General features: G+C 35.0%; 1 protein-coding gene across 2 annotated transcripts in view; it reads left to right on the forward strand.

Moving 5' to 3' along the window:
- PRMT3 (protein arginine methyltransferase 3) overlaps positions 1 to 26,126 on the forward strand; it is a 140,920-nt gene that overhangs the window by 24,953 nt on the left and 89,841 nt on the right. For both annotated transcript variants that reach the window (XM_042904362.1, XM_042904363.1), the window contains exons 9-10: positions 4,151 to 4,272; positions 23,874 to 23,973. In XM_042904362.1, the coding sequence (XP_042760296.1) occupies positions 4,151 to 4,272; positions 23,874 to 23,973 (222 nt within the window). The remainder of the gene's footprint in view (positions 1 to 4,150; positions 4,273 to 23,873; positions 23,974 to 26,126) is intronic.

Raw genomic sequence — 26,126 nt, forward strand, 5'->3', positions numbered from 1 at the left:
ATGGGGGAAGGGAAGGGGAAAAAACAATAGTTACAGAGAGGGAAGGAGGCAAACCATAAGAGACTTTTAAATACAGAGAACAAACAGGGTTGATGGGGGGTGAGGGGGAGGGGAAAGTGGGTGATGGGCATTGATGAGGGCAATTGTTAGGATGAGCACTGGGTGTTGTATGTAAGCCAATTTGACAATAAATTATATTTAAAAAAAAACTGTCCCAGATGTTGGGTTTACCAAAGACTTTAAATCAAATATTGTAAATATGTTGAAAGAACTGAAGGAACCATATCTAAGTAATTTTTTTAACCAAGCTACAATTACCATTGATAAACCTTATGTCACTATAGATTGGTTTACGAAGTGTAGGATTTTATAAATGAAATTATATAGTATGTTTTCTTTTTTATTCAGCATAATTAAGATTAATCCATGTTATTACATGCATCAGTAGTGTGTTTCTTTTTATTGCTGAGTAGCAGTTCATTGTATATACATCCAGCCTTGGCAATTCAGTTGGCCAACTTCAGCTTGTTGTTGGCCAAATCTGACCATCCCTATCTGCTTGTATTATTGTTTATAGTCACTTTCATGCTACAACAGCAGAACTGAGTAGAGACTATATGGCCCAGAACACTGAAAATATGTTTTATTCGTCTCTTTACAGAAAAAGATTGTATGCCCTTGTGTACATATATAATCATTTTTTAATCCATTCACTTGTTGATGAAAATTTAAGATTTTGTTTTAGTTTTTGGGTTTTAAAAATAAAGTTGTTAATGAACATTCATGTACAAAAAAAAAAAGATCTTCTAATACCATCCTCAAAACTAAATAAACTAAAAAAAAAGTATATTAATGAAACCATAAATGTACTAGAAGAGAATGTATGAGGATAAAATAGAATGAAATAGGAGAGAATATGGGGAAGGTCAGTCTAATTATAATCAAAATCCAGCAGGAAGCCATAAAAGAAATGATTAATGAGTTTCACTGTAAGTAAAGAATTTCTGCATAGCCAAAATCACTATAAGCAGAATCGAAACACAAAAATATATGCTGAGAGAAACCTTGCAGGTTATATTATAGAGGTGTCATCTTCTTCACTTACAAAGAACTGTTATTTGATAAGAAAATTTTGATTCAAAATTTCATAAGAAAAAGACAGCTCACTGGAAAAATAAAGAATATAAGTAGATACTTTACGTAAAAAGAACTACAGATGGCTCTACAACATAAGGAATGATGCTAAACCTCATGATAATGGAAATGCATGTTATAACTATGCCAGTGTATCATAATTTCGTACTTGCAAGATTGGCAAAAAGCCAAAAGTTTGATCATATGGTCCATAGGCTAGTCTCACCTGTAAGGATATCAACACTTAAACATTGCTGGTTAGGGCCCTCATGAGCAGAACTGCCCTATGGAAGGTAGTTTGGTCATATCTGACACAATTATAAATATGTATATTCTCTCTTGACACAGTATTTTCACTTCTAGAAATGTATTCTGTAGATTTACTCATGTGTGAATGGGGTTAGATATAAAGCTATATTTACAGTAATGATTGTCATAGCAAAATTTCAAATACCTAAATGTCTATCAGAGAACTAAATCACTAGATTATGGTATAGCCATAATACAGAATCCTTTACACCCATACGAGAGAAAGAAGTTCTGTAAACTGATACGGAAAGATCCCTACATTACATTGCTAAATACAAAAAGCAGTGTGTAGCAAGTGCAGTGGCATAATATGCTTCTGTTTATGTAAAAAAGGGACGGAAAAAATGTGTTACATCATCTTTACACGAAAATTCTCTTGAAGGATAAATAAGAAATACAGTTTTTGATGTTAAACTATGTGGCCTATATTACCAACCTGAAGAATAAAGTAATGTTGAACAGTTTGATAGATTTTTAATTCTAGTTCTGTTGTTCTTACGGTAGCTTCCCATTACTCAGAATAAAATCCAAAGGTTCTGTGTGATCTGGCCTCTGCTTAACCTTTACCTCACTATCGAGCAACCTTTTCTCACCCAGCTCAGCCACATTGGTCTTCTTGCTTTGCCTGGAATCTTGTGTTTTGCTGTTAATATCCTCCACTGCTTAGAAGAAACTCCTCCAGATCTCTACATGGCATATTCCTTTATTTCATTCAGTTCTCAGCCCACATATATCAGAGGTGTATTCACAGACCTATTTAAAATGGTTAAAGTATGTATCCCCTCTTCTCTGCTCTAACTTCTATTCCGGGGCTTGATTTTTCTTTATAACACTACTGGCTAACCTTATTTTGTATTTATTTATTCATTGTCTGTAGCTCCATTAAGACAGAAACTTGGTCTTGTTTGTTGCTGTACCCCATCACTGTGATCATGATTGCACTTAGTGATGCTCAGCAAATATTTATAGGAGAATACTGAAATAATTTCATTTTTTGAGATAAGTACATAGGAGTTTAGGCCATTGATATTGAAAGATTTAAGGCAGTGCAGATTGCAGTCATTTCACAGAAAATACTGTATCTCTGACTATTTTGTTTAATATGTTTCCTCAGTAATTTGTTTTTGTTTTTTACTTTGAATGGGGCAGGTTTCACTATACTATATTGGAAATAGCATGCAATTCTTGATTTGGAAATAATTGCTTTTTACCTGTCCCCAACATCATCTTAAACTTTGATTCTTTTTACCTTCACCATTGATAATGAGTATTATTTTTAAAAACTTATATTCTTAAATGGCTGAATTCTAGAAGCCAGTTTGTTTTTATTGTACCTGTATTATTTAAGTGAGTTGAATATTTAATTTTGGAAATGGAGGGGGTATGGCAATATTCTACATCTAGGATTCTTTTATAAGCATTTTTTAGTTGTATTGGATGATGCTCTCCTGCTAAACTTAATTCTTGTCTCTCAAACTTGGAGAAATTTATTTCTGCTACAGTTTAGAACTACTAAGCCTAAATTAGAGCATGCATGCAATGGGGAAATTAAAAATAGAGAATATTATGGTGCACCTGGGTAGCTCAGTCAGTTAAGCGACCGACTTCAAGTCAGGTCATGATCTCACAGTTTGTGAGCGAGCCCCACGTTGGGCTATGTGCTGACAGCTCAGAGCCTGGAGCCTGCTTCAGATTCTGTGTCTCATTCTCTCTCTGCCCCTCTCCCGCTTGTGCTCTATCTCTCTCTGTCTCTCAAAAATAAATAAATGTAAAAAAAAAGTTTGTAAAAAAAAATAGAGAATACTTCCCTGTTAAGTCTGTAGAAATTGCTTATTTTGTGTAAAACATCTCTTAATTTACATTGTTGCATCTGATTGTAGCAGAATATGGCCAGTATGGCCAAAAAGACTGTTAGGAATTTAAAACAAGTTGGGGTGCAAACAACTTGGTGTATGTACCTGGCTAGCTCAGTCGGTAAAGCATAGGACTCTTGATCTTGGGGTCATAAGCTCAAGCCCCATGCTGGGCATAGAGCTTATGTTTAAAAAAAGAAGAAGAATTTAAAACAACTCATTGTAGTGATATCTTCAGCTTCTTCAAATAGAAATCACTACCATAATTGATCAGTAAAATTTTAAAATACTGTGATCAATTGGGGTGTCTGGGTGGCTCAGTCAGTTAAGCTTCAGCTCAGGTCATGATCTCACAGTTCACGAGTTCAGGCCCCTTGTTGGGCTCTTTGCTGACAGCTCAGAGCCTGAAGCCTGTTTTGGATTCTGTCTCCCTGGCCCTCTGCCCCTCCCCTGCTTGCTCTCTGTCTCTCTGTCTCTCAAAAATACATAAAAAACATTTTAAAATTTTCAAAAAAATATTGTGATCAATTACTTGCCAGAAACATCATAATATGTGATTAGAACTTAAAATATTAGACCTATCGGGGCGCCCGGGTGGCGCAGTCGGTTAAGCGTCCGACTTCAGCCAGGTCACGATCTCACGGTCTGTGAGTTCGAGCCCCGCGTCAGGCTCTGGGCTGATGGCTCGGAGCCTGGAGCCTGTTTCCGATTCTGTGTCTCCCTCTCTCTCTGCCCCTCCCCCGTTCATGCTCTGTCTCTCTCTGTCCCAAAAATAAATTAAAAACGTTGAAAAAAAAAATTAAAAAAAAAATATTAGACCTTTTCAATAATACCTGTTTTTTTTATTTTACCAGGTAGTTTTGGATGTTGGTTGTGGAACTGGAATTCTCTCTATGTTTGCAGCTAAAGCTGGGGCAAAGAAGGTTCTTGGAGTTGATCAATCTGAAATACTTTACCAGGCAATGGATATCATAAGGTAGATGTATTTTGAGGCTTGATTTAAGATTATTTTTAAACATGATGATTAACAGGTCTTCTTGTCTTTAATAGCTGTCTAATGCAGACTCAAGACATTTGTCTTTTAGTAAAAATTCATTCCAAAATAATAGGATTTTAGGTTATATTGAGCCAGACATGTTTAAACTATGAATAATCTCTTCACAGTTCTCGTTGATGGGAATTACTTTTATATAATTTCCTGTCTTTCCAGTTATAGCTATAAATATGCTAATTATAATAATACAGAATTAGAGGGGTGCCTGGGTGGTTTGGTCCGTTGAGCGTCCAACTCTTGATATTGGCTCAGGTCATGATCCCAGGGTCATGGGATAGTGCTCCCCATTGAGCTCTGCACCTAGCGTGGAGCCTGCTTAAGATTCTCTTCCTCTGCCCATCTCCCCCATTTGTGCCCGCACATGATTTCTCTTCCTTTCTCTCTCTCTCAAAAAAAAAAAAAAAAAAAAAATTAAACCAAAATAATAATACAAAATTAGAAATTATTGACATAAGCGTAGTAATTGTTAGAAGACTACAAAACTGAATATTTCAGTTATGTTTCCTTTAGCAAATATCAATCAGACTAAAGACTAAGGGGTATCCTTTTTTATAGCACTAACCTTTGTGCCTCAAAATTAAAATAAGTAGAGTATCTCCTACTTCTGAGGAGTTAGGTTAATCAATCAAGGATTGATTTTTATGACTGGCTTATGTCATAGTAAGAAGGCCTTTATTCGAACTACAGCTTGTAGAACTAGATATCTTTAGCTGTGTACTTAAAAGCACCTTACATTTGGAACTTAGGAGTAATTTTCAGAGTAAATCACTAATAGGAGCTTCTCAGTAATTCTCTTTTCCCCCCAGCTTTATTGAGATATAATTGACACATAGCATTGTATTAGTTTAAGATACACATTGTGTTGCATTGATATTTTTATGTATTAGTATAATTATCACCATAGCGTTAGCTAACCCTTCAATTGCATCACATAATTACCATTTCTTTTTTTTTTTTTGTGGTGAGAATATTTAAGAGCTATGCTCTTAGCAACCTTCAAGTATATAAATACAATATTATTAACTCTAATCACCATGCATACATTTAATGCCCAAGTTCTTAAGTGGTCCTCCCATTGATACTTATGTTCTGTTTTTAAAATTGATTAATGTTAATTCTTCCTTGTTAGCATAAAATATACATAAACATCTTAAGTATAATTAAGATGTTTAAGTTTTTAGATATTATTGCATAATGTAGAAGTATAGTGTTGTGGTTAAGAGTATAAGGTTTGAGTCAGGATTGGTTTGAATCTGTACTGTCTCACTTACCAGTTAGAAGTGAGATATACATATAAATACCTCTTTGGCACATTGCTTGGCACATAATAGGTATTTGAAAGTTACCTACTATTATTATTATTAACAAGCGCCAAATTAATGTTAATGAAAACATTACATTGATCTTGCTTAGATTTTTCATAGATCTAGGTTTGTGGTTATGATTTTCTTTTTTTTTAAGTTCATTTATTTGAGAGAGAGAGAGAGAGGGAGAGAGAGAGCAGGGGTGGAGCAGAGAGAGAGGGAGAGGGAGAGGGATAATCTTAAACAGGCTCTGCACTGTCAGCACAGAGCCTGACATGGGGCTCCATCCCACAACCCTGGGATCATGACCTCAGCCTAAATCAAGAGTTGGATGCCTAACCCACTGAACCACTCAGGCGCCTCTGTGGTTATGATTTTCATATTGGAGAATGTGCATATGTGTCGCAACTCTGTAATCTGGTAAAGTTTTTCCTAGTTCTTATGGTACCATATGGACATCTTCATCATTTTTGAGGTTCCATAAAGAGTACCTACACTTGCTTGTGCTTTGCCATACAAACAAATATGAAAAACACTAAAGAAGATACTGTTTTAGAAGAATTATCAAACATTTATTGTGGATAGTAAGATTATGGTCAGATATTTCTTTCCTTCTTTTTTTTTTTTTTTTTGAGAGAGGAAGTGCAAATGGGGGAGGGGGAAAGGGAGAGAGCATCTCAAGTAGGCTCTATGCCTGGTGCAGAGCCCCACCCGGGGTTTGACCCCACAACTGTGAAATCATGACCTGAGCCGAAATCAAGAGTTGGATGTTCACCCGACTGAGCCACTCAGGCACCCTCATAAGACATTTCTATTAGAAGCTTTATCTTGTAAAAGATCATGTCCATTTACTTGTCATTTTTAATTTCTATGAAGTGAGACTAGATGTGTTCTCATTTTAATTTCTTTATGGAAGAAAAGGAAAAGGATAGTAATAACACTCATTTTATTTTGTTTTGTTTTGTTTCATTTTATTTCACATAAAATTCCTACTGACTTTTTAGAAATATCTTTATGTAGTGATTATATTCATATTCATTGTGTATAAAATGTGGTGCTGCTGTGTGTGGAACTTTTGCATAAGAGCATTTATTGAAAATAACTTAGTACTCAATTTTAGGTGCTTCATTTTAACAATAAAAATTGCTAACGTTAATTTAGTACTCTCTATTGAATTTCTTTTGCAGTAGATATAATTACAATATATTATTATCCTTATTATAGAGATTAAGAAATTGAGGCACAGAGATTAAGTTACTCTCCTTATTTGTAGTGGAGCCAGGATTAGCTCCCAGGCAGCCCAACTCCATCTTCATTCTCACAGTCAATTTACTGTGCTGTATCTCCCTTTAACTACTTACAGGGCATGTGTTAGTTGCAGTCAATAGTTTGCTTTACTTAGAATCTGTAGAGTTTGAGGGATACCTGGGTACCTCAGTCAGTTAAGCATCCCACTCTTGATTTCAGCTCAGGTCATGATATGTCTCATGGTTCATGAGTTTGAGTCCCATGTCAGGCTCTGTGCTGACAGCATGGAGCCTACTTGGGATTCTCTCTCTCCCTCTCTGCCCGTCCCCCACTCGTGTGTGCACTCGCTCTCTCAAAAAAATTTTAAAAAAGAATCTGTAGAGTGTGAAAATCCAACCTTTTTGCTTTAGATTAGTTCTGTTTTGGATAAGCCAACATTATACCATTTCTTCAGAGATATTATCCATTGCCTGTTTTATATTGTGAAAAAGTTACTTCCATAGTGTCTATAAGCATCTCTCCCTTGTCTTCCATTTAAAAATTTGAAATTTATACTTGGGTGAAATAACTTCTGTTCTTCTGTTTGTGAATGTCTCTCTAAAAGGATATGCAGGAAACAGTTTACTGTTAATATTCCCACAATTTACTGGCTCATTATTCTACCAGTTGAAGAGGAGTATAGCATATTCCTCTCAGCATCTGTAATCACATGACTTGATTTCTGATTTTGGCTTTTTGATTAACTAGCTACATGATAATGGGAAAAGTACTTAACTTCTTTAGTCTCTGGTTTCTTCATTTATAAAATGAGGTTGATGGTGATATCTATCTCCTAAGACTGTTACAAGGATTGAATCCATTTATGGTGCTTTGCAAAGTGTCTGGCATGTGACTGCTTATTAAATTTTAGCAGTGATTGTAATCATATTAGTTAGTAGTAATAGTGGTATATTTAGCTTGGCACCAGTGCCCCAAATAATATTTTATGTTTGTTGGTTATGTTTCTAAAATAATCATTTGGGGTGCCTAAAATAATCATTTGGGGTTCAGTTCAGTCAGTGGAGCATGTGGCCCTTGATCTCAGGGTTGTAGGTTTGAGCCCCACATTGGGTGTAGAGATGCTTGAAAAAATAGAATCTAAAAACATAATAATAATATTATAATAATAAATAAAAATAATCATTTATTGTAGTTGTCCCCCCAAAATATGATAGCTCTCTTTTCTACATTTTTTCACAGTCTCTACTCTTCTGTGCCATAAAACTTCCAGATTTGGCCAGTTTTTTTTCTGCACGGACTCTCTTTCCTTGAAATCTACTCGCAACTTCTCTTATATTTGTCTGTGTTGTATATTGAGGCTTTCTGGAACTATCATCAGTCAGTGAAAACAGCTCTTCCAGTTAGCAGGCTGCGAGTTGTCTTTGGCTCTTCTGAGGCTTCTTTGTCAGAAATGTGTACACAGCAGAATTTCTGTAAAACTCTGTAAGCTTACATCTATAAAAAAGTACTTTAAATTCTAAAAGAGAGACACTTTTATTTATTTATTTATTTATTCAATATATGAAATTTATTGTCAAATTGGTTTCCATACAACACCCAGTACTCATCCCAAAAGGTGCCCTCCTCAATACCCATCACCCACCCTCCCCTCCCTCCCACCCCCATCAACCCTCAGTTTGCTCTCAGTTGTTAAGAGTCAGAGAGACACTTGTAAATGCATTTTTCATGACTTTTAAATATACTTAGTTTACAGTCCTTGAATTGTGTTCAAAATGATAAAATAATTTGTATCTCTCTTTTTTTTTTAATTTAAAAGAGAGACCTCATGTTTTAAAGAAATGAGTTTAGAATGGAGTAAATATTGATTTTAATGTAAACTGACATACATATTAGGGCTTATATGTAATATATAGATATATGTATATATTAGGGCTTAAGGTTAGGCTTGCAGTTTTGAGGTTGCAGACTTGAATAAAATCAAATATAGGTTTTCAGAGCTGTTACATTACAGGGGCAAATAGAACTCAAAGTGATACATGGAGGAAATGAGAAATTGTTTCTTATCTGTACTGTCATACTTGAAACTCTGCAGTGAATGATCATTTTAGAAACAAACTTACCTAAGGATAGGAAAGCTATTCAGTGGCAGACAGTCGTATGCTGTGTTCGCCCTCAGGAAGAAGGGGTAGCTTCTGGTAATACTTTTACCATTACCCCGGCTGCCTTTGGCTTCTCATTGCCTCAGCCATGGAATAGCTCATTATTCAGACGCTGAATGTTATTGCAGAGGAGCTTTCATGAGAAGGCTGATCCATCGTACAGCTGCAGTGCAATACTTTCAATCTCACTGTGACATTAAAGATGCAATCTTTTATATTGCCTGTATCTAGAATACTGTTAGAAATGAAACATTAAGAAAAGCCTAGAGAATATTTGATCTGTTGTCGTGTTTATGTAAGTGTCCTCTAGATTCTAGGATGGGAGCTATATCTTCTCAATCTTTTTATCCCTAACACCTAGCAAAATGTCTGAATCACAGTAGATGCTTAGTACAGGTCTTTGAGAAGAACAAATTTAACATAATGATTTTGAAGATAGTGGTGACCCCACTATGTCAGATTTGGAACAAGATCACAAAATGTACCAGGAAAAATTCTTGAAGTAAGGGATGTTCCTTCATATTTTGTTTCTAAATTTCATGGAAATAACATAGAAGAGTAAGTTAAAGCTGAAGAGAACTTTGAACTGCTGATGAGGCTGAAATGGTGAAAAACATATTTGCTGCTAAAAAAAAAAAAAACCAGAATTCTACTAAAGGTAGTGAACGTGATCAAGACACTTTACAAGGAAACTAAATTCATTTCTTATCCCACCCCACTAAACCCTTAATTTCCTGTCCACTCAGTGCTCCTGGCTTGGGCTCTCACAACTACCCGCTAGTTCAGTGGTTCACTGGAAGAACAAAGCTTAATATAAAGTTGTATCCACAGCTAAGATTTGTTACAGCAAAAGCCACAGTCCAGGGACAGCAAGAAAAAGATATCTATCAGTTATAAGTCATGTACAGGCTCCCAGGTAATCCTTTCTTTGCAAGAGTCACACAAAATGTACTTTTCTCTCTGGATGCAAAACTCAAAGACACATGTGAGATGTCTCTACCCAAGGAATTTTGCTTGAGTCTTAGAGTCTGTAGTTCTCAAAAAGAGCTGATCACACGAGCACCTGCTATGTGACCCGCCATGGTGTACATGCATGTCAGACACCAGGTGCCCATCAGGAACATTCATGTTTGTTTTAAACATGCTGTCATCCTTGTTTAGCTTGGTCCATGGCTTTGCGCATATAGAATAGTATCATTACCCAGTAACTATGTGAATGTTCAGTTGTTTTGTTAGAGTTTGGCCGAGAATTACTGCTATGGTTACAGAGATAAGTAAGAACTAAGGGAATAGACCTGCATTGACTCTTTTCTCACACGTAAAAATTGTAAACCTAGGATTCATACTTGACCTTTGCTTCTTTTTTACCAACATACCTATTGGAAAGAGTCCTGTTGATTAAGAATCCCCAATGGGGGCGCCTGGGTGGCGCAGTCGGTTAAGCGTCCGACTTCAGCCAGGTCACGATCTCGCGGTCCGTGAGTTCGAGCCCCGCGTCAGGCTCTGGGCTGATGGCTCGGAGCCTGGAGCCTGTTTCCGATTCTGTGTCTCCCTCTCTCTCTGCCCCTCCCCCGTTCATGCTCTGTCTCTCTCTGTCCCAAAAATAAAAAAAAAAAAAAAAAAAGAATCCCCAATGTGTCTCGATCCATCCCTTGTCTGCCATTGAGGTTCTTAAATCTGTCTTAATTCACATTTTTACTTTTCTCACCTAAATTAATACAGCTGCATGTAACTGGCTTGGTTATTTGTACTTCCTCTTTGCCTCCCAGCAGCTGTCATCCATTGTCTCCAGGAGAGCCAGACTGATTTCCCTGCTCAATTTTCCTCCCCTTTAAGTAAAAAGGAAAGGGGCAGTGGGGGAAGGATGTATTTTGTGTTGGGAACACATAAGAGAGGATAAAAAAGAAACTAAGATTACCTGTGATCCTAGTATGAGAGATCACTATCGATATTTTGGTAAGGCTTTTTAAAGCCTTAGGTCACAGGAGATGAAATACATAGAAATGGAAGCTTACCAGAGTATCAGCTCCTCAAGGTTAGACAGGAATTTTTCTCTGTTTTGTTCATTGATGTGTCCCAACCACCTGGAAGGGTAACATGACACATAATAGGTATTCAACTTAAATACTTATTTAATGAATGAATTCATAAATTCATGAACTTTCAAGACCCAGAACATTGAACATGAAAGCCAGGTAAATCATCATCAAACCTGAAAACCCATTGTCTCTGCTTGAATCCAGATGATTCTTTTCATCTTTTTTTTTCATCGTATTAGAAGTTGAGTTATTTCTCGTTTTAAACAATAAATGTTCTCAATGTTAGTAATTCCACAGCTGCACATCTGTAATCACAAATGATACATTCGGGAGGGATGCAATTCGTTGAGTAGCTTTATTTTGGCTTTGTGTCTGGGCCCTGCATTTGAAATGATCAGCCTCGTAGTGTTTATTTTTCATGAGATGTACTTAATCTGCCCTTTGTCTCATATGTTTGAGAATCCTTGTTTTTTTATTTGCATTTATGAATGGAGAATTAGGTTTTTTTAATAAAGGTAACTGGTATATGTTTTGTCTCTGATGGGATTGGAGGGGAAGCTCCCTTTCTTCCATTGATTTTTCAGGCTCTTGTTACTTCCACTTTGTATACCTCTTGACTCGAGGAGTTTGTGTTGTGAAGAATGGCTTCTACCTCCACTCTAATTTTCTCTGATAGGTGCACTGAGCACTGGATCCATCAGATTTACCAATGTAATTTAATCCCCCCTTTTCTCCCATGAAATTATCAGAATCTTTGCTTTTGATATCACCTTCTAAAATCTTTATGCATTTATAAATTTTTTATTGTATTTTATATTAATTTATTGTCAGTTTGCTTTGGGAACAAAAGAGAAGTATTTGCCCTTGGATGTCATAGTGAAATGAAAGCAAAGTAATATACCGTGTGTATTTTTATATGAGGGTATTCCCTCCCTGCCCTTCTCTAGTACTTATGTATTCTTCTAGAGGAACTTTATAATTATTTTGTCACAAACTTTAAATGCCACTTATTTGACTAGGTATTCATTGCATGAACTACCATACTTTATGCTGCTTACATGTCCATTTCTCTACTAGACCATGCTCTTCTTTGGACCTAGACCAGGTCTTTGAGTCACATTTGCAGAAGTACATTACACATTTGATCCTATGTTTCCCATTTTAAAAATCCTGAAATGACTCTTTATTGTCTTGGAATAAAATCGAGACTCTTTAATATCACCTTTATCTCCCAACCCTGTCACTATATACCTTTTGTTGCTCTAATCATACTGTGAACTATTTATAGCTCTTCAAATTTGCCATTTCTCTTCCATTCACACACACACACACACACACACACACACACACACACACACAGACACAGAGGCAGTTTGTGCACACAAAGATGTATGCACTTCCTTATCCCCATACCCATATACGTCTTCATGGGTGCTCTGTCTTTTCCTAGTTAAACTCAAATGTCTCTCACTTAAGGGCTTTTTATATAAGCTGCTGTGGTACCCTATGCTGTTTACTGTTCTGTCTCCCTTAGACCATGTTCCTAAGTGTGTGGACTGTGTCTTTGATCTCTGCATGCTCAGTCTAAGAATTAATCTTGCTCATGTTCCTATATCATGAAATAAAAGTTAAATTGCTACTTTTCAGCTAGAACAACTATACTTTCCTGTCTTATTTCCTAACAAAATTTTCACTCAGAAAAATAGGTGATTTCAGTGCTTATTGGATTAGTTAAGAGACATACTTAAAATACCCTTTTTATTACAATGTTATATTTCTGTAGATTAAAGCTATGCTAGTTTTTGAGCAAGTAATTCTAGAGATAGAATTCATTGGAATGCTTTTTTGCTGAAGAAAGGTTTAGTGAGTAGCCACTTGAGAAAAAGTAAGTAAAATGTATAGTTTTTTTCATGAATGGGAAATCAGGTGGTGATTAAGACGAACAGTCCCATGAAAGAGGTTATCTGTGTGAATGATATCTGTGTTGAGCTGTTTAATACAGAATTACTGGGAATTATGGCCTTTGTGTGTGTGTGTGTGTGTGTGTGTGTGTGTGTGTGTGTGTGTGTGTGTATTGCCTGAAACCTTAATCTTTCCTGTTATATTTATATTTGAACAAGTAATTACTGATGCAAGTAGGATTATGACTTGTAGCAGACAATAAACAGCCTGAGCAGATGGCCTCTTACAAAACACATCTTGTTTCAGCATTAGCATTCCGAAGGTATTTCTAGGCAATGGGAACATTTTGCTCTTTTAAGAAGCTCACTTTTTGTTTCCTTTGAAGTGTTTGTAATTCTTAGAGCCTTAATAAATATTTCAGTAAATAGTAAGCAACTACAGCAGTTCTATTAAGAAGGATTTTATTAACTATTTCTTTGATAAAACCTAAATATGATGGAAGCATCCTTTTCTTTTACTTTTGTGTGAAATATAACATACATATTAAAAGCTCATAAACCATAAGTAATGTTATAATATGCATAAGTATGCACAAAATAATAAGAAATAGAATATTACCTCACTTTTGAATCCCACGCACCTGTATTGCCCTTTTTTAGTCAGATGCTGCCCATCCTGATTAAGGTTACTCCTGTCCTGACTTTGATGGTAATCACTTTGTTTGCTTTACACTTTAGCCACTTATATGGCCATCCATTTAAGATAGTTTAGTTTACTAAACTTTGATTTTTAAATAAATGAAATGATATGTCAGGCATTCTTTTTGTCTAGCTTGTTTTGCTCAACATTATTTTTAGTGTTCATTCATGTTATGTCTAACCGTAGTTCATTCATGTTTATTATTGTAAAGAAAGCCACTAATGAATATATCACAATTTATCTGATCTGTTCTTGATGGACATATTTTGGGTTTTCCAATCTATTATGAACAATTCCGTTACGAACTTTTTGTACATAACAGTTCTGGTTGGCGTTGTCTTATCGTTAAAAAAATTTTCCAGGTGGTCTTATAGCACCTCATTGCAATTTAAATTTGCATTTCTGTGATTATTAATGAGGCTGAGCACCTTTTTATGTGAATATTGGCCCTTGGAGTTTCCTTTTCTGTGAAATAACCTGTTTATATCTTTATCATATTTTTGTTAAGTTGGATCTTTTTCTCATTTATCTGTAGGCGATCTTTATATAGTTAAAAGTTTTATTTATTTATAGGTTTTATGTAATGCAGATGTCTTCTTTCATTCTTGCTTGCCTTTTTACTCTTTCGTAGTGTCTTGAGGTACTGATGTTCTCAGTTTTCACGTAGCAACATTCTTGTTTAAGGCCACTATTTGTGAGTTGGGTACAAAACCTTATTGAGATATTCTTTTATATCTCTTCTCGGCCTTTTGGCTAAGATCAAGTGGAGATATTCTTTTATATTCTGTTGTAAATGCTTTATAGTTGTGGGTGTTTTTGCATTTAGGCATCGTATTGGGCATTGTTTTAGTATATGGCATGAAGTAGGGGTCCAGTTTTATTCTTTTTTTTATAATCTTTTCATATGACTTGGTTGTCCCAGTCTTGCTTATGACAGAGACTGTTCTTTCCTTTCCACTTTGCAGTGTCATTCATCTTTGTCAGGAATCAAGCATCCATATATGAGGGCAGTATAGCCTTTATACCAAAATTCTACTGAGGCAATAGAACAGAAAATTACAGGTTACTCATTCATGAACATATATGCAAAAATCTTCATCAAAATGTTAGAAAACTAATTGAGCAATATATTGGAAGGTAAAGTTTATCCCAGGAATACAAGGTTGGTTAAGTACAAGAAAATCAACCAGAACAATCTATTGAGATCATCTCAACAGATACAGAAAAAAAGGTTTGATAAGATTCCATGTCCACTCAGTACATCAATGTATTAAAATTCTTAGGAAACTAGAGCTAAAAATGAATGTTCTAACATGATATATAGTATCTCAAAACACACAAACAAACAAAAAGAAATCTACAGCCAATATCTTGATGAAGCTTTGAAAGCATTTGCTTTAAGTTCAGGAACAGGCCAGAGATAACTGCCATCACCTCTTCAATTTAATACTGTAAAGAAGATCCCAGTACAGCAAGGCAATAAAAAGAAAGCTATAAGAATTGGAAATGAAGAGAGAAAACTATCCTTACTCATTAACAATATGTTTGCAAATATGAACTTCAGAAATAAACTATAAATAATTCCAATAATAAAATTATCAAGGTGCTGAATACACAATTAATACATAAAAATCCATTTTATAAGGAACATAAAATACTTAGACATTAAAAATTAAAATATATCAAAGTATATTGTTAATATTTCTAGACTCCCAGACAATGCAAGGACATTAAGTCACTTTTAATGGAAAATTCACCCAGGGGATGAATATCCCCCGGTAAACACTGTGCATGAGTCATGAGTCAGCTGTTTTAACTTCTTCCCCAGTCTACCTTCTGACCTTGGTCACTATCTCATTGCCTTACATTTCTGTAACATTCTGTATCTGTAACATTATAACATTTTCTGGAATAATTTCTGCTAAGAATAAGCCTGTAAAGACCCTAACAACCCTACCATGATTTGAACCATCCTGTACAAAGTTTGTTAATAACTCCTCAATGAAGACCTCATCTAATTCCTCCACTGTTTTTCAAAAGCCATTTAAACTACTTTTCTCAGTGAGCTGGTGTTTGTTTCTTCCATCTTTTTTTTCTCTTACTGATGCTCCCTTTCTTTTGTGTATGTCAAGAACATCAGGCAATCCCATTCTTGGTAATTAAATAAGGTAATCACATACTCCCTCTTGATTACATATCAAGGTTACATAAAATGGTCAAGAATGAAGAGTCACTGAGTCCCACATCTATCATCATCTCTGTCAATAGCATTCAATTATATTGTTTTTGCAAAGCCAGTCTAAGTTTATTTGCACTCACAGTTTTCCTTCTGCTCTAGAGGACTATCTGTGCATTGGGAAGAGGGCAGAGCAGTTACCCTCTTGGAGGTAAGCACAGTTGTAGACCAGTTTTCACCCAGTTTATTTGTTGCCTGTTGTAGCACCTGTTCGTTGCCACATAGGGATGGATCTATCATCAACCCAAGTAATTATACTCTGTTGTATGTAAAATAAGTGATGCATCCTTCTGATTGTCCATGCCAATAATGATTCACCAGGCTTTTCTGGTATGTGTTTGTGAAATACCAGACAAGAAATACGCTATTTCTTTCACAGAATACTCTCAGCACTCAGGCGTTCTCTGACCTTGACCTCCGCCTACCTATAGTATCTTTGGGATAACTTATAGCCTTAAGTTCATTACTTTCTTAGTGGATATTTCATCTCCCCAGAGTAGCCATATAAGCACAAGAAGGCCTTCCAGTGAGAGGAAAAACTGTTCTTATATTTTTTTCTCTTGCCATTATCTCCTCCCTAAAAGGATTGGCATTTATCAAACATGCTAGTAACAGCTAGACAATAGAAGTTTTCACTATCTTCCCCTCTGCCTACTGATCCCTGTCAGGCTAGTGGCCAGTTTGTCAGAGTCTTAAGTTTTCCCGTTTCAGACCAAAGAGGTCTAGGTAACCATCCCAGGACTATATCCTCCTGGTTTTTTTTTTTGTTTTTTTTTTAGTCTCCTCCTTTTTCTGGCTTTAAAAAGTGCCCTAAGCCTTTGTGATTCATGGATCTGTATGAGAGTCCTCCTAATAACATCACCCTGAGCTAACAGATTTTCCAGTCAGACTCCCACAAACCTGATTACCCAGGGATGTTACCCAGTATTAAGCTTCATTAATAATTTCAAAGACATTGGCAATCAAGAGATTCACAAGTAGGGAGCGATCTGGTACATGGAGAGGAGCCTCTTACTTAAAGACCATGTCTACTCTGGGTGACAGAGTACATGCCTGACACAGAGAAGGAAAGACCTAAGCAGCCGCCTTTATCTTTAATGTCCCAGACTTCTCCCTAATTACTCTGGACCATTTAATTGCCCCTATTTTTAAAATTGTTTGTAAAGCTTGACCTTGGATAAAATCTGTGGGTTCATGTGAGTTAGATTTCACAGTCTGATCCTTTGTATTCACTCACCCATATATGTCCGTCCTCTTTTCTTATTCCTTCATATTTCACTATCTTGGATCATTTTCCTTCTTCCTGAACTAATTCTTTAACATTTTTTTCATTGTGCATTTATGGCCATAGCCAAACAACAATGATGTTATTTCATTCGAAAATGTATTTTGCTCTGTCTTGGAGGTGTTTTTCTCTGCATGGAGACCTTAGGTTGGTGGTGATAATGCACTAATATGGAAGTCAATAAACTTTAGCCATGGACCAGCCATTTGTTTTGTAAATAAAGTTAGGACACAGCCATACCCTTTTGTTTACATATTGTCTATGGCTGTTCTCATCCAGCAATAGCATTTGAATAGTTGCAGCAGAAACCATATGGTCTGCAAGTCTAAAATATTTATTATTTGGCAGTTTAATAAAAAGTTTGCCCACCTTTGCTCTTTGGTAATATCATTTCATTGCCTTCTGGCTTCTGCTTTGGTTATTAAGAAGTCACCTGTCACAGTAATTGTTATTTTATTGGAAGTAATCTGTCTTTGTTGAAGGCTTTTTCTTTGTTTGATTTTTTTGGAGTTGTACATTATGTAATATATGGATCTAAAAAAAATAGTCTTTTGGAGATTCTTTGGATTTGCCTGTGGCTTCATTCTTTTTATCAGTTCTGGAAAATTCTCATCCTTTATCTCTTCAAATATTTTTCTGTTCCTTTTATTTCTTCTCTTTCTGCAACCTCATTTAATTCTATTCTAGATGTTCTCATTATTCTTTGTCCAGCTATGCTTCTGTAGTGTTTTTTTTTCTTGAAGTTTATTTATTTTGAGAGAGGGAGGGAGAGAGCCAGTGGGGGAGGGGGAGCGAAAAAGGGAGAATCTCAAGCAGACTCCATGCTGTCAGTGCAGAGCCTATGTGGGGCTCAAACTCATGAGACCACGAGATCATGACCCAAGCCGAAATCAAGAGTCAGACACTTAACTGACTGAGCCACCCAGGCGCCCCTCTGTAGTGTTCTAAAGCAAGTGTTGGCTTGCTTTTTCTGTAAATGGCCAAATAGTAAATATTTTAAACTTTGTGGGACATCTGTGGTCTTTGTCACTTGTGCTGCTGATGCTTCCTCTTTCTTTACAGTGCTTAAGCCCTCAGACTGCACAAAAATGGTCATAGGCTAGAGAAAAAGGCCATAATTTTCCAATCCTTGTTCTAAAAATCCAGTTAAAGGAGATCATTAGACCAGATAAAAAGTAAGACCCATCTGTTTTTTGTCTTCAAAAAAATCCAGTCTAAATATAAAAATACCATAGGCTGAAAGTAAAAGAATGGAGAAAGATATGTTACGAAAACACAAAATCATTTAAAAAGTTGAAGTGAATATATAAATATCATACAAAGGAAACATTATCAGGAATAAAGAAGGATATTTTATAATTATAAAGGAATCAAATAATCAAGAATATATAATAATACTAAACCTATAATCATCTAATAAAGTCTTTAGAATACAGGAAGCAAAAACAAATTAAAGGGGAAATAGACAAGTTTATAATCATGCTAGGAGATATCAATACTTTTCTGTCAATAATTGGTAAAACAAGTTAGATACAAAATTAATAGCAGTATGGAAGACCTAATTGACATTTATATAACACTTTATCCAAAAATAGCACTTTTTAAGTGTACATAGAATATTCATCAAGATAGATTACTTGTAGGACAATAAAAGAAGTCTCAGTAAGTTGAAAAATATTTAAACCTTACAGAGCTTCTGAGCTTACTGAAATTAAATTATAAATCCATAACAAAGATATCTGGTATATTCCAAAATATTCAGCAAATAACATACTTCTGAGTAACCCATGGTTGAAAGAAGAAGTAACAAGGGAAAGATTTTAGAAAATATTTTGAACTGAACTAAAAGCACAGTGTATCAAAATTTGTGGTAAACAGCTAATGCCATACTCAGAAGGAAATCTAAAGTTTTTTTTTAATATGAAATTTACTATCAAATTGGTTTCCATACAACACCCGGTGCTCATCCCAACAGGTGCCCTCCTCAGTGCCCATCACTGACTTTCCTCTCCCTCCCACCCCCCATCAACCCTCAGTTTATTCTCAGTTTTTAAGAGTCTCTTATGGTTTTAAATGCTTATGTTGGGAAACAAACAAACAAACATTTAAAATCCATGACCCATTGCTTGGGTGGCTCTGTTTGTTAACTGGCCGACTTCAGGTCAGGTCATGATCTAGTGGTCTGTGAGTTCGAGCCCCACGTGGGGCTCTGTGCTGACCGCTCAGAGCCTGGAGCCTGCTTCCGATTCTGTGTCTCCCTCTCTCTCTGTCGCTTCCCTGCTTCTCTCTCTCTCTCTCTCAAAAATAATAAACATTAAAAATATATAAATAAATAAAATCCATGACCCAAGCTTCCATCTTAAGATATGGTAGAGGAGCACCTGGGTGGCTCGGTTGAGTGTCTGACTCTTGATTTCAGCGTAGGTCATGATCCCAGGATTATGGGATCAAGCCCCGTGTCAGGGTCCGCACTGAGCATGGAGTCTGCTTAAGATTTTCTCTTCCTCTGCCTTTTTCCCCTGCTCATGCACACTCTTGTGCTCTCCCTGTCTCTCTCTCTCTAAAATAAAAAAAAAACTTTTAAAATTTTTGAAAAGATATGGTAGAGAAAAAGAAAAGTTAAATGTACCTGAGAAAAAAGGTAAAGAACAGAAATCAGTGCAGTACAAAACAATAGAGAAAATTAATGAAATGAATACAAAGTTAATTTAAAAAAGAATTGATAAACTTTTAACTAGAATTAACAAGAAAAGGGAAGATACAAATTACCAATATTAGGACTGAAGGGGAAATCTCTACAGATCCTATAGATAAAAAGAATAATAGAGGAATATTATGAACACCTTTATGCCAATAAATATGACAGTTTAAAATGGAGAAATTGTCTGAAAAATGAAAGTTATCAAAATTGATTAAAGAAAAACTAGAAATTCTGAATATCTCTAGATCTAGTAAAGAAAATGAGTTGGTAGTTATAATCCTTCCCACAAATTAAACTCCAGTCCCAAATAACAAACATAACATTTAATGAAGAAGTAATACTAAACTGTTAGAAGTGGACAGAATCTTTTGCAACATATTTTATAAGGCTGGCATCACAGTGATACTAAAGCTGAACAGAGTTTCCAAGAAAAGTAAACCACAGACCAGTATGAACATAGATGGAAACATTTTTTAATTGAAAAAGCTAATATACAATATTACATTAGTTTCAGGTGGACAACTTAGTGATTTATATACATTATAAAATAATCACATTAGACATTTATATACGTTACAAAATAATCAGCATGGTAAGTCTAGGAGGTGGAAATATTTTAAATAAAAAAATTAGCAAATGGAATCTAGTAATATATAAATAGGATAATAAGCTATGACCAAGTGAAGTTAATCCTAGAAAGGCAAGATAGGCATAATATTTGAAAATTAGTATAATTTATCATATTAACAGAAAAGAAAAGAAAACTAGAGAATCATCTTAATAGATGCAGAAAAACTATTTGTCAGAATTTGAAAATCATTCATAAGGAAAACTCAGCAAACTAGGAAAGAAGGGAGCTTTCTCACCTGGTAAAGATAAATAGTGTCATATTTAATAATAGTTAATGAGTGTTTTCCCCCTATAATTGGAAGCAAAACAAGGGATGTCCACTCCCACCACTTCTATTCACTGTTGTCTTAGGGAATCTAATAAGTGCGATAAACCAAGAAAGGGAAATAAAAGATGTGAAGGAAGTAAAACTGTCATTACTTCCAGATGACATGATCATGTACATGTAAAGTCCTAAGAAATCTATAAAATAAGTCACTATATTGCACACCTGAAACTAATACAATACTGTGTTAACTATAAAAAGAAATGAGTAAAATATATATTTTTTAAAGACATCTATAAAATAGCCATTAAAACTGCTAAAACTAAAACCTTTATCGCAGTCATGGGATTTAAGGTCAAAACATGAAAATTAATTATACTTCTTTTTATTAGTAGCCACAAACAACTAGAAATTGAAACTTAAAAAATATACACTGTTTAGAATACAACCAAAATCATCAAACATGTAGGAATAAATTTAACAAAGTATGTCTAAGATATCAACACTGAAAAGTACATTACATTACCAAGAGCTGATGCTAAAATTTATATAGAAGCACAAATGACCCAGAATAGCCAAAAGAATTTTCTTAAGGAAGAATAAAGTTGAAAGATGTACACTGTCAGATTTTATTACTTAATGAAAAGCTATAGTAATCAAGAAAGTGTTGTATTGGCATAAGGATGCTTATCTAAATGGTGGGGCGGAATTGAAAGTCCAGAAATAAACCTACACATATATGGTTAATTGATTTTTGACAAGGATACCAAAATAATCCTATGGGTTAGTGATACTTTTTCTTCAAGAAAGTTGAAACTATCCCTTGTGGGAGATTTCCAACACCATATCAATAGGTATTGATATGGGGAAAAAATGAAAATGATAGCATATGGAAAAATTAACTCAAATGGAAACAAAAATGTTAAAAGAAAATACAGGTGAAAAGATTTGGTGAAGGCAAAAATGAACCACAAAAGAAAAAAAAAAATGGTTAATTGGTCATCATCAAAATCCAAAACCAGCTCTTCAAAATATGCCATTAAAAAATGAAAAAGCCTGGGGCGTCTGGGTGGCTCAGTCAGTTAAGCGCCAACTTCGGCTCAGGTCATGATCTCCCAGTTCATGAGTTTGGTCCTCCATTGGGCTGTGTGCTAACAGCACAGAGCCTGGAGCCTGTTTCGGATCCTGTGACTCCTCTCTCGCTCTCTGCCCCTCCCCCGCTCACACGCACTCTCTCTCTCTCTCTCTCTCTCTCTCTCAAAAATAAAACATAAAATTTTTTTAAAAAATGAAAAAGCCACAGTATGGTAGAAATTATTCACTATGAATGTATCTCACAGAGTTTTTATCTAGAATATGTCAAGAACTCTTAAAATTCAATAATAAGAATACAGCAGATCCAATTTTTTAAATGGGCAAAAAATTGGAACAACAGGTGATGTGGGAATATGACCAATAAGCACATGAAAAAAATGCTTGGTCATTAGAAAAATGCAGTTGGTAACCATGAGATCTCATCACACAGATAAAATCTAAAAGCTTAATAATACTAAGTGCTGACAAGGATGTGACACAGTAAGAATGTACATATATATTGCTGGCGGAATTTAAAAATTTATATGTACTTTGTAAAACAGATTGACAGTTTCTTTAAAAGCTACATAGACACTTTCATTTGACGGAACAATTTTACTTGTACCCAATGTTTGTGGTAGCATTATTCATTATAGCCCAAAGCTGGAAATAATCCAGAGTTCCATCCACGTGTGGATAAACAAAATTGTTTTATCCATGCAGTGGAATACTACTTAGCAACAATAAAGAATGAACTACTGGTATACACAAAAGTATGCATGAATCTAAGAAGTATGTTTATTGAAAGAAACCAGACACAGAAAGGTACATTTGCTATGATTCCATTTATATGAGACTCTACAAAACACAAATCTAATATGTAGTGAAAGAAAGAAAATCAGTGGTTGCTTCTTCAGGATGATTTTCTGGGAAGGGGGTGCTAATGAATATTTTTGAGGAGATAGAAATGTTCTATATATTGATGATAGTGATCGTTCAAGTATCTATGTTTTAAAATTCAACAAAATTTACCCTTAGAATGAATGCATTTAATTTTTATGTAAATATGTCAATGAGTTTGAGGAAAGACCCTATCCTTTGTTAGCAGAAAAAATCCTTTGTAATTGAGATGTACATCCTCTGAGGATTGAGAGCTTATTTATTTAACTAGATAACAACTTTGTAGTTTGCTTTTAGCTTTTTAAAATAATCTCCTTAACTCTGTTGTTTATTTCAAATTGCAAAAGGAGGATGAAAAATATATGCTAGTCTTAGATCGAGCATATAAAAATACCTAATGAATATCACTCGACAAGGTTAAATAATTTAAGATTGTAGTAGATATTCAGGTTTTATGCAGCATATATTTTGAGAAAATATGTGCTGAGGATGTATGTGCTGCTTTCACAAATCCTTGATTCTCCTAATAGGCTATGAAGTAGAGCAAGTATCATCCTCTTTTACATGTGAGCACACAGGCTTAGGGAGATTATGATAGAATTTGGTGAAGATTGCCTAGTGCTTGCTTCGGCAGCACATATACTAAAATTGGTGAAGACCACTTAGCTGACAATTACTAGAGGATCTGGAGTTCAGAGAAAGAGCTTTTGGCTCCTAGTTCTTTCTGCACTGTGACACACTACTTGCCTTTAAAATATACTTTTGTCGTCTGGTTTATACGTCTCTCTCCTCCCCTCCCTTAAAAAAAACACAGTAATTTTATTGACATGTCTTCTTGATAAAATTCAAATTTCCTTTCAGGCTATAGTTTTAAATATTTGTTCAGAGTATTGCCATATTAATCAGAAACATTCTTGGACATTCATGTAGTGATCAAAAGTAATTCTAATGCCCAGGGAATAACCAAACTTTGAATATGAAACAAAGTTTGAATACGAATAGTTGCCAAGAAATTATGTAATTTGACTAGTTTTCTGAATCTGTTTAATGTACTAATTTAATTCATTGTGATAATTTTCAGACTAAATAAACTTGAAGATACTGTTATACTAATTAAAGGAAAGATTGAAGAAGTTTGCCTTCCTGTAGAAAAAGTGGATGTTATTATATCTGAGTGGATGGTAAGCGTTTGCAGAAAAAACTACTTTTATTGGTTTTAAAAAAAAGAAAACAGGGAGGAAGTAGTTTTTCTGCATTAAATTCTGTTTGACAACTGGCAGAGTGGTGGGATTATTTTAAAAACAGCTACAATCTTTTTATGGTAGTTTATTCTGATACGGCACTTGTTTACTGACCATTCATAATCTTTTTAAAAAGAGAAAATTAGCTTCTTTACTTGTAAAATCATTATAAAGAATTATTGTTTTTCTACTTTCTAAATTTGTAAAGACGTGATATGTTTGCTAAAAAGCCTCTGAGGACTAGTAATAACTTGTGCTGTTTCATCAAAATTAACAAGATGTTGCCACTATTGCTGTCATACTGAATGTGCTTTCTTATGTCTGGTCATGTAATCAGTGTTCTTTATCACAAAAAAATAGAACTTATTAGCATTATTAAGATAATAATATCAAGATACGTCATATAGCTTTAGAATTTGCTTTTGAAATTGTAAGTTAAGCACAGAATGTTTATTTTTAAAGGTATATAAAGTGAAACTAATGGTATTTAACAGGTGATTTGACTTGTTGATATGCCAATTTGATGAAGACAAGTTAGTATTTATAGATAAAGATTTCCTAACCATTTGGAGAGGTTTTAAGACTTAAAAATTATATGATACATATATTTTCACTAAATCAATTTATCTAAAAATTTTGAAAAGAATTCATTTTGATTTATAATTATGTATAAATTTTGAATAAACAGTAACAATTATAGCAATATTTTAGCAGGAATTTCGGGGAGCTTTTGAAATGTGCAGATTTAATGTATTAGTAAATTTCACTCGAGTCAGTGATGGTCACTGTTGTTGGTAGTTACTCTTTTGTACATGAAAAAGTATATTAATTTTTTTATCCTAGCATTGGCTTTTAATAATTCTTTTTTTTTTTTTTAACATTTATTTATTTTTGAGAGACAGAGACAGAGCATGAGCAGAGGAGGGGCAGAGAGAGAGGGAGACACAGAATCTGGAAGCGGTCTTCAGGCTCCAAGCTGTCAGCACCGAGCTGGGCTCGACACAGGGCTCGAACTCACGAATCATGAGATCATGACCTGAGCCAAAGTCGGACACTTAACCAACTGAGCCACCTAGACGCCCCGGCTTTTAATAATTCTTAATCATAGTGTCTTACAGTAAAGGATTTGTATCAACACTGATTTTTTTTAATGAACCGAATAAAAAGGTATGGATTTAGTTCATATAATTAAAAATCCAAGGTGTGCTAGGGCTTGGATGGCTCAGTGGGTTGTGTCCAACTCTTGATTTCTGCTCACATCTTGATCAAGCCCTTGAAGGTGCTCTGCACTGAATGTGGAGCCTACTTAAGATCCTCTCCCTCTGCCCCTTCCCCACTCGTGCTTGCTTTCTCTTCTCTTTCTCTCTCTCTCTCAAATAAATTAAACCTCAAGGTATAGAATACAAAAATATTTTAAAACATAAATAAAAACCCAGCATCTCTTTAAGGATAACAAAAAGGTTCTTTGGAGAAAGCACATTAGAGACAGTTACACAGCAATAATTTAAAATACTGTATACTAAATGTTGGCTGACATCCTTATTTTTCCAAGGACCGTTTTATTTTTCTTAGAAAATGCATCTCTTAAATTATTCTAAATTAGGCTATAAGCAAACTAAAAGACAGACTTTACTAAAATTCTTGTCCCCTCAGTTGAACATTTTTTATATATCTGGCTATAACTATTTGAATAATTCTTGCCCTACCTAGCAGAATTTTAGTTATAGATACTGATATTCTAGGGATTTTCATTTTAAAATCTGAAAAGATGATCTAGAAATATTAATATTCAGTTAAAATCTTAGAGCCTGTTGGCATAATAACAAAAAATTGGCTTGACTGAGTGAACTTATAAGATCGTCACATTTACAATATGAATTTTCTTGAAAAGGTATACTGGTCTTGGACTTGTTTGCCCTCAGATGCATTTTACACTCTTCTCTTGCTTCTGTACTGAATGAGGACTAACACTGCAGGCCGCAGTTTCTAGGCTTCAGGGACAGCTATCTTCCACAGTGTTTGGGAAACATGGAAGATTTCAGAAAGGGAGAAGCCAGGGCATTTCTCTGCTTCTGTTCGCCTCTAGTTATATT

This window comes from Panthera leo, chromosome D1, assembly GCF_018350215.1.
Source record: "Panthera leo isolate Ple1 chromosome D1, P.leo_Ple1_pat1.1, whole genome shotgun sequence".
Taxonomy (NCBI): Eukaryota; Metazoa; Chordata; class Mammalia; order Carnivora; family Felidae; genus Panthera; species Panthera leo.